This window comes from Xylocopa sonorina, chromosome 9 (assembly GCF_050948175.1).
Source record: "Xylocopa sonorina isolate GNS202 chromosome 9, iyXylSono1_principal, whole genome shotgun sequence".
NCBI classification, from domain to species: Eukaryota; Metazoa; Arthropoda; class Insecta; order Hymenoptera; family Apidae; genus Xylocopa; species Xylocopa sonorina.
In genome coordinates this window covers 882,093-892,085 of record NC_135201.1, presented here as the reverse complement: position 1 = coordinate 892,085, position 9,993 = coordinate 882,093, and the positions used below count along the sequence as shown (strand labels likewise).

The window sequence follows — 9,993 nt, the reverse complement described above, 5'->3', positions numbered from 1 at the left end:
AGTTTTCGGAAATGTTTCTTATGTTTGGTCTCGTCCCTAGATGCGAATAGTATATCGTCTAGGTACGCATAACAGAAGTCTAGACCTCTAGTAGTACGGTATCATTGAATAACTGGAACGTTTGCGTGGCATTTCGCAGTCTGAATGGCATCGATACATATTCGAATAATCCGAATGGCATTGTAATCGCGATTTTCGGGATGTCATGTGTTTGTGTGAAATTCGGCGAACATCTGATTGTATGCGCAGTTGTCGCTGATTGTCCGTCTCGGTGGTGTGGCGTCGTCCCCTGGCAGAAAATGACGGCGTCTGGACCAGCAGTCATTTGTTACCGAGATCCACCAGTAACCCGTACTGGCTCAGGAAATCGGCGCCGATCATAGATCTGGAGATGTCCGCAATGATGACACTCCATGGAAATGCACGTCGGAATCCGATGTTCAGGTTGATCGTCCTGTCGCCGTAGATATTTATTACAATGTTGTTAGCCGCACATAGCTGGTACTTTGTCATCTGAATTCGGCCTTTTATACGCGTGCGAGGATACACGCAAAGGTCTGAACCGGTATCAATCAAGACTTCTTCCTTCGTTGCGCGATCGGTGACGAACAAGCGGCTAGTCGCTGGACCCTTACTAGTTGCCGCGTTCATTGACATCCCTCCTCGTTTCCCGAAAGGAAACCGCACAGCGAACGGTACCGCGTGGATGAGGTTCCAAATTTCCAGTGGTACCAACAATGCTTGAGCTTGGCTAGTGAACTATTGCGAGTAGTAATCTTCGAACTCGAGCGGCGGCTGCAGAATCTCGTGTCTGGACGCGAATTTGAGAGCAAAATTTTCGATGCTCCGATATTTCGAGCTCCAATCTTTTCAATCGTTTTAATAAGAGCTCGGTGGTACTGATCAGCGTTATGCTAATTACCTCCTGTGCGGTCCCATCGTGGATTTGGTCCGCTGTTTTGGCTAATTTGTTTAGCAGGAGGTTTGTTTGGGCCGCGACAAAAGCCCTGGCCATAGCCGGGTGGCGAACGGACCAGAACGGCCTTAAGAATTCATCGGACACCGTAGTTCCTGCCAGGTCCCTCATATGACATAAGAACTGCGCCGGCGTCCTATCTCCTTTTTCCTCCTGTTCTAGTAAACGGCGAATCTTTTGTGCTTGCAAGAAGGATAGTCTAAGCACTTGTTCTGCCTTCAGCGTTTCATACTTCTGAGTCTCCAGCGGGTTGCTAAAAATATCTTGAACTTCGATGGCGTACTTTGGTTCTAACTGAGACATTCTTTAATCGAGCTTTGTACTGCCGGCTGTGACGCTGTTCGTTATCGATACGATCACAACGAATGTATGAATTTAGCCAGAGCGAAAATACATCAGTAAACGTCAAGGATGGCCATTTCATCTTTCACAATGAATTTCAGTTCATTTCTCCGTCATTAAATTTCGAGGTAAATGAAACTAACTTTTGCACTGCTGGTCACTACAGACATTCCAGCTTACTTGCATTGAAAGGCTGATATGAGATGCGCCATTGGATTGCATGGAAAATTGGAACTTCATAGCTTTGACACTCGGACACTATGAAGCGCCATCCCGTTGCATGGAACTGTAGAAATCACCTTCTTTTGAAGTGTAGAAGCTGACGGGAATTATGCTATGCAGAGAAGGTTACAGCTTACTTGCTTTGAAACGTTGAAATGAGAAGAACCATCTTGTTGCACAGAATATTTTTTATTACTTACGACGAATTATAGGACTGAGATGCTCCACCTTGTTGCAAGGAAACATAGAAGCTACTCACATTGACAAGTAGACACTCTGATGCGACATCCCTTTTCGTGGAACTTTATGAGTTACTTTGAAACGTAGGACTGTGAAGCTGCATCGCGTTACATGGAGATTTAAAAAGTTCTCACTATGAAACGTAGAAATGAGAAGCTCTATGATGTAACTTTGCATCTTACGTACTCTGGATCGCATATAGTGATACGGACCATCACTTTACATAAATATATAGAACACACATTGCTTTAAACGTTGAACTGAGAATTTGAGAACTTCCTCTGATACGTTGATAGTGAGGAGCTCTATTGGATTTCATAGAACTTCAGAACTTACTTGCTATGAAACGTAGGCAAATAAGGACCATCGCGTTACTTAAAACTTTAGAACTTGCTTACTTCGACAAAGATTTCCATTGGCTTCGTCCGATCTTTTAGAAGAGTTCTTGACGTTTGCAATATTACTTTGCAAGATTACTTTTCACGTTTGTAATATTTTTAAATGTATTCGAGGTGTAACCGTTTAAGTTTTAAAATGATCAGTTAATGTTGATTAGTATTTAGTAACTTGGTTATAAACATATCTGCATAAGATTTAATCCATATGTTTATAAGCCTGAAATTTATGCAGTCATTTGTTAATCACTTATTGCTCAAACAGCAAAGATTCTGACCGCTTCAGAATGGTTGACTTTCATTAATTTTCTTAAAAATTGAAATACTGTCCAAGTGCTTGCATTAAAGATTGTAATTAAGTTTTCCAAAATATTTTACCTCTTATAGATGAATTCTGGAATTGAAATTGAATGTTTTATTTTTCTAACTCCTGTTTAGAACATATTTCCATTGGAATGTTCAAGTATTTTTCATATTCGTAAATGTTGAATATGTTTAGTTGGTTCTCCAATTTAATATTTAGAATTTCCTGAGAAATATTTTTTATCGTAGTGAGCTATATAATTGCAATTAGAGTACTTTATGAAAGAATAATAACAGAGAGGTATGTTTCCAGTCTTGTAGTTTTGTAAAGATTATTTTGTCTTATTATTTAAAATGAAATATTAAGATTTGTTTACAATCTAATGGAGTTCAATTACCTTTTGATTCAAATGCATAATGAAAATCTTTCATAGTTCAACAATTTGGTGAGCTGTCCTCGGGAATCCGCAGCTCAATACATATAAAATGGACGACGAACGAACAGTCTAACCAAACGTAATCAAACCGATTTTTCAATACTAATGTTATCATGTTTAACTTATCCTGCAAACTATGAAAATGCCCTTCGAACAGTGTTTATTGACTTCCTTCCACCACTGTTTACAATACGTATGTTTCATTTACTATCAAAACCGTAAGTATTATCGCCTTTCTTTACTTTTTATAGTCTTCAATAGCTTCATGTTACACGTCGTTGAACTCGTTTTAAAATACTCTATCGTATAACGGAAGAATGATTATACCAACTCATTTTAAAAAATGAAGGCAACCTTCAAATGTCCAGCATATCTCCACTTACAAAAAACTATAATACTTATAATATATTTGTTTTTCTGGAATTTAGCCAAAAATCAGTGTTCACGATGTCGACAGATGAATGTATTTGCCTTACAATTACAAGAGCGGACAGTTTCGAATGTAGAATATTCAGTTTCTGCGCTAACCGAATCATTGCAAACGTTAAGTAAAGTGCATGCCTTTCAAAACAGTCAGATGCAAATTACGATACAACGTTCTCAAGAAATGGTACGTGTCACTCTTTTTTAGTTTCCGTTTCTTTAATCAAAGGAAATTTAATTGAAATATCCGTAAAATTTAAGGACAAAAAGTTATTATACATAGCAACATATATGATGATGATAAGGGATAAGTATACGGAACTGGAAATGGAAAGTCGCGAGCAGAAAAAGAAACTGATAGAACTGGAAAGTAGATTGATACATCCCTCAAATGATGCTTCTACGTCAATAAAATCGGTTAAACAAACAACTGCTGCAAAAATCAGGTGTAATCAATATTACTGTCGCTCAAAAGCTATAATAGAATTGGAACGAAATGGATATAAAACAGGCAATTATATCTATACGTTCTATTCTATGCAAAGGCAAATTTTTCAAAGAGAAAAAATGTATTACTTACAAATTACTTATGTTCGAAGAGATCTCATTAATTTAGGCTTCCTGTCTTGCAGAACTAATCATTCATTTAACATGGAAAGGGGACGAGGAATAGTAAAAGGTCTTCATATTTCATAGTCTCACTCGATACGTCGAATGGATCACGTAAAATATCGGACAGTAATTCCATCTACACCTTTAGACCTTAAATATATAATTACAAGAACATATTTAATACCGTTTTAATAACATTTTTCTAATTATTTATAGCTATTCCTAATAAATATATGTTAATCGAATAAGTTGCTTTACCAAGGAATAAAACAATCTGAGGATTACAAATCTGAGTATTACATAACAAAAGTGCGTTACATATATAATGTTACATGTAACAAAAGATGAATATCAAAAAGATCATACATAAGTTGAATCCACAATGCGGACATAGAGATACAGAAACGGCAAAGGTTCCAAACAATAATTAGCAAAATTCAAAAAGGGAGGAGTGAAAATTTATCTCCTTAACGATGATAAGAAACAAGTCTGCCTCATGCATTACAATCTCTCAAACAACCAGCGATTGGCACGTCAATGACAACGGATGGAACGAATTCCGAGGCAGGACTGTGCTAAGGCACTGCACCTACTCAGCTCTCGTAACGGCATACTCTTAGTACTGGGGCGACCCTCGTATCACGGCACTATTAATGCACCGCGATATAGCACACAGGCTACATGGCCATGGCAATGATACTATTAGCTCACCATAGCTACACGTGTGGTAGTAGCGTAGGCTGACATTTACTAATAGGGAAGCTGTTTCCATAAAAAATTATAAACGAATATGAAAAATGACTAAACTAAGCAAGTTATTTATTTTGATTCCAAAATAGATACACCGGCTCCAAACAAAGTTACAAGAACTCGATTTTATTATTTTCCATAAACTAGCTTGATACGGCGATTTCTTCCATAGAGTCGTTAATTACTTTATCATAAAAATATATAAATTTATTTTATATATATATTTTTTCAATGCATCGTTACAAATTCATGCAGTTGAGGGTTATATTAAATACGATGACAGCATATTGTTTAAGAAATTACACAAGGCGAAGTTATGGACGCAACAGCATGAATTTTTATTTTATAAGTAATACTAGTTGTACCCGTTCACACGTTGCTGCATTTGAACAAAAAGGCAGTATTGATACCTGAAACATAATTTATTAATGATCAAATGTATACAATACATCAAAATGAAAATTAACAATAAAATTATCCCTACATATATGTCACTTGAATATAACATATGTACAAAACATAGATATATATAGTTAATGGTAGAATAAACATGCTTCTTCACTTGTGATATTAAACAATATTGCAAACGAATTTCAATTGAACAATAATATAAGTAATTATTAAATATCATCATGAAATGAATGATATTTGATGACTAATGGTGAGCTTTACCTTAGTAGTGCTTGTAAATATACAACATTATTTGTTTTCCTATCTGATGCAAGAATAAATAAATTTGATGGTTTTCCAACTCGTGAACACCCAACGTACAGCTGTCCATGTGAGAAGCATGGATTTATCCAATTTAATCCACATACTTGCAATGATTGTCCCTGTACTTTGTTAATGGTCATTACGAAGGCAAGTCGTACAGGAAACTGTAGACGTTTGAAGTCAAATGGAGTATCCGTTGGTATTATGGGAATGCGTGATAGTAGCACATGTTCCCCTTGGTGTTTTCCCTTTAAAATGGTTGCCTCAATTATGTTATTCATTAATTTTTTTACTGATAGCCTAGTCCCATTGCATAGTCGCGGCGGATTTATATTTCCCAGAAGGATGATTGGGGAACCAATTTTCAAAGATAAAATATGCGGTGGCATTCCTTGTAGATCCAATGAATTAAAAAATTCTATTGGATAATTAACTGATTCATCGTGATTGACAACAGTATCTATGGATTTATATGTTGTTTCTTCATCAGGTACTTCATTTTGAATTGTGGAATTTATTAAATTCACATCAATGTTTTTGGCTGCCAATATAGCACGTTCACTAACCCATTGATTATTTTTATAATTCTGCGATACATTTGGAAAAACTTTGGCACTCAATTCATCAGTGGATTTTACAATGTGACAAAAGTTTTCTGGTAATGTAATACAATATGTGGATTCGTCCATTTCTATTTTACCATTCCCAATATCTAACAATTGTTTTGCAAATCGTTCAGAAGATTCATCTTGTTGTAATTGAACAATTATATATATATTGGTCTATAAGGCATATTGGTCTTTTACCGCCATAACACTGATGATTTGAGACATGCATTCAATTCATCTGCAGGTGCTGAACGTGGTATAACTGGTAGAGTTTGACGAAAATCGCCAGCTAGCAAAATGAGTGCACCACCAAAGAGCTGTTCATTTCCTCTCAAATTTTTTAATCTGCGATTGAGTGCTTCCAATGATTTCTTGTGTGCCATGGTGCATTCCTCCCATATTACAAGCTGACATGATCTCAGTACTTTTCCCATCCCAGAATATTTGCTAATATAACATGTTGGAGTTTCAATTACCTGCATATTTAATGGCATGTTCGACCACCATCCGAAAGAGTTGCTGCAATATCAGATGATGCAATAGCAAGTGCAATATTATTTTGTGATCTTATAATTGCCAGAATAATTGAAATAAGAAAAGTTTTACCAATGCCATCAGGTGCATCTAAGAAATATAAACCACAACTCTTGTTAGATATTGCATTTATAATTGTGCCATATGCTGTTCGTTGTTCTAATACCAATTTCGGCAGATTAATTCGAACAAATGTTTGTAATTCATTAACATCGAAGTGCGCTTCTCGTTGTACATCACGATCGAAAATGTCATTACCAGATCCATTTAGTAATCATTCCCAATTCTGTCAGTGACTTGTTGGCTATTGTCAAACATACATCCTCAATTAAAATCAATACCGCATTGTATATATTTGATGTACATTGAATGTTGAGATTAGCATTTATTCTACGCATGCGATGTAAAATGTCTTCACTCATATAGTTTTTATATTTTTCCCGAAGATCCTTTGGATTAGCAGGAAAATATGTAGTTAGTATGATGGAAAATAGTGTACGTATCTGCTGTGTTTGAGCTGTATTAGAAGCATCAGCGAGTGAAATATCCCAATGAGCATCGTTTTCTAAGAGAGTTTTAACTTCTGGTAAGCCTCACGAAATGTGGCACACACATGGCCATTGACCGTTTTTAATTCTGGGAAAGATGTTGGTCCACAAACATTGATTAATAATAATCATAGGTAAAAGCATTCTGCGTTATTTGGATGTACAGTGTACAGACGACCCAATGCATTTGTGGAATATAAATTTAGGTATCCTTGTACTGCTTTACCTTTTTTACGACGCTGAAATTTTCTTATTGATGTATTCCACGTAAAATAAATTGATACTTCAGAGTACAGTAGTGTCCTTGCAAAGGTATCATTTTTACATAATGTGAAAAATTCAGTTAATGTTGTTGGCGGTGGTGACATTGCTCTTGCACGTACATTTTCTGATGTAAAATATACATGCTGCCCATCTTCAAGATGTACTGCTAAATGAACAACCGTTGGAAATCGCTCATGAATGGAGAATGATAAAATACGCCATACAGCCTCATTGCTACTTATGTAGCGTCTCAGCTAATATTGGGTGACTTCATCGTTAGATGCAGTTGTATTTTCCACTCCAAACACTGCCATGTCGCTTCCTTTGTTCGTATATTTGCAAATATATTTTATAGCTTTCATTGAATTGCAGTACTCAATATTTACGTATGCGTTATACGTTTTTAGTAGTAATGGAGAATATGGTACTACCCAACGATTATCAACATCAATAGTATTGTTGAGTACTTTTAGTTTATTGGATTTTCCACCATCTTTGGTAGATCGTCGTCGATAGAGTGGATATCCATCATTGCCTGTAATAGTTTCAGCAAGTAAGTCTCTAGGATACCGCTTTGTGCAATTTCCATCTGACATGCATGGTGAATTATTATTTAGTGAGCGACATGGACCATGAATCATATTTTTTGAGACAATATCGTGTAAGTCTTTATCAATTTTAATGTCTGATATTTCTGCAGAGATGATTTCATCAATTCTGTTTGGTGTTATTTTTCCCATCATCCATATTAAAATATGCGCATGTGGTAAACCATTATTTTTGCCATTCAATGGAATACATCCAACAGCGCGTCTCTCCAAATACATAGTGTTTGACAATAAAATCTATTAAAGATTTTCATTTTTGTTTAAATACACGCGCAGAAATATCATGACGATCTGATGGTGATTGTCCAATTAATAAACGCTTCTTCATTTCATCCCATGCTCGGTTGCGTGTAAATGTGATGAAAAAATCTGGACGACCATATGCACGAACATACGTCATTGCATCTTGTGCATATTCATGCATGTGTCTTGGGCTGTCTGTAAATGTGGATAGTAAAATGACCATTTTTCCCAATTCACTAAGATTGCCATCAATTACAACTGCATCACGTAAATGGATGTACTCTTCGGAATGCAATTTGACTTGATTTAGTAGTATGTAGAGCAGTCTTTCACTTTCTATTTTTACATACATGTCAACAATGTATTGATGAAATAACTGTCTATATTTCAATATATGATTATCAGCATTCTCACAAATCATCGCTCGATATGCATAATAATTCATAGCACTGACCTTTTTGTGAATGTCCACACTAGTTGTAGGATTTCTCAAATTAATATTAAAATAATATCCATCCTCTCCCTGCAAAAATAGAATGGGATATTGTAATGCATCATATAAACGATGCGTTTCTGATACTTGGATTGCTGGACGTCACCATTTCTATGACGAAGAATTATATCGCGAGAATTAAATTCTTCATCAACTATGACAATTGCCACTTCATCGATCGTTGGTGCGTTGAATTGTCTCCGATGTTGACCAATAGGTGTTTTACTTGCCTTTATTATTACTTTGTAATCGTCAAATGGCAGTTGTTCAATGGCAGTTTTAAATAATTTAATTAATTCATTATGTTGTACAAACAAATTTTGTAATTCAGCGATAATCTCTCGTTTACTACTCATATTCAGTTGAAACCGTCTGTTGATTTGTTCGCCAGTATTTCCTATAAAATATATCCGAAGATATTTGTGATCAGCATTTGGCAAGGGCAGTAGTGATTCAACATGGTGATAAATTTGCCCTTATACTTTAAATGTTGGCATATATTTTGCGCTAACGATATTCGTTGCTCCGAACGGTATCATTTGGAAGCATGAATTGTACTTGGGTATATTTTTCAAATAATTTTTGATTTACTTGTTTCACCTGATACTGAAGTTAATAATGGTTCAGGTGGTGAACGCAAATCTGGTAACTTTACATTTCCACCTGCACAGCACATATCTGGTGCTTCATTTTTAAATTTTTGAGCACCATAATACGTACACTTTTTATCCATTTTTCCAATAATTACACTTTGGTGAATACTGTATTTGTCAAGGGGATTGTAATTGAAACCACATAAATTCAGGTCAGTATGTATCGTGCGTCTTGTCTATGTCCTGCGAATTCGATTCCTTTGCTGCCTTGCTTGCCTCTGTTCACTCGTTTCTAATGATCGAGCAAGAGCAGTGTGAACTCGATCTCTTTTTTGTCTAGCATGCCTCTGCTCACTTGTTTCTGAAGCTCGTTTTTCTCTTGGCCTTTTTGCTTGATTTGTAGATCGACCAGTGGCACTTCGCTTTGCTGGTATAATTGTGGGGTTAAATAAAACGTATTTCCAATTATTTTCTTCAGCTGGAGATCAATAATATTTTTATTTATTTACGTATTAATAATTTATTCTCGTATTAATAATTGTAAAAGTTTGTTGACTGCATTTTTGTATTTATTAGAATTTTCTGGCGAAAAACGGAACGTCAAACGCATTAATGTTGTTTTTTGTAATTTAAATTAATTTGTTAAAATCATAAAGGAACTACAATTTCTATATTTAAAATACTTTAA

At 35.6% G+C, this 9,993-nt stretch overlaps 4 protein-coding genes across 4 annotated transcripts; all 4 read right to left on the bottom strand.

The window, feature by feature from the left end:
- Nucleotides 1–321: 321 nt before the first annotated feature.
- Nucleotides 322–657, bottom strand: LOC143426748 (uncharacterized). Its single transcript, XM_076900373.1, has one exon. The coding sequence runs from the start codon at nucleotides 655–657 to the stop codon at nucleotides 322–324; it is 336 nt and encodes a 111-aa protein (XP_076756488.1).
- Nucleotides 658–5,055: 4,398 nt separating this feature from the next.
- LOC143426747 (ATP-dependent DNA helicase Pif1-like) lies at nucleotides 5,056–6,504 on the bottom strand. Its single transcript, XM_076900372.1, has 3 exons — nucleotides 6,250–6,504; nucleotides 5,373–6,196; nucleotides 5,056–5,110 (listed from the first exon to the last, which is right to left on the bottom strand). The coding sequence occupies exons 1-3, from the start codon at nucleotides 6,502–6,504 to the stop codon at nucleotides 5,056–5,058; spliced, it is 1,134 nt and encodes a 377-aa protein (XP_076756487.1).
- A 306-nt stretch (nucleotides 6,505–6,810) lies between these two features.
- Nucleotides 6,811–7,236, bottom strand: LOC143426746 (uncharacterized). The gene is made up of 2 exons (XM_076900371.1): nucleotides 7,182–7,236; nucleotides 6,811–7,139 (listed from the first exon to the last, which is right to left on the bottom strand). Exons 1-2 carry the CDS (start codon nucleotides 7,234–7,236, stop codon nucleotides 6,811–6,813), a joined length of 384 nt encoding a protein of 127 aa, XP_076756486.1.
- Nucleotides 7,233–9,388, bottom strand: LOC143426745 (uncharacterized). Its single transcript, XM_076900370.1, has 6 exons — nucleotides 9,304–9,388; nucleotides 9,024–9,187; nucleotides 8,245–8,742; nucleotides 7,668–8,213; nucleotides 7,389–7,622; nucleotides 7,233–7,343 (listed from the first exon to the last, which is right to left on the bottom strand). The coding sequence occupies exons 1-6, from the start codon at nucleotides 9,386–9,388 to the stop codon at nucleotides 7,233–7,235; spliced, it is 1,638 nt and encodes a 545-aa protein (XP_076756485.1).
- Nucleotides 9,389–9,993: the final 605 nt, after the last annotated feature.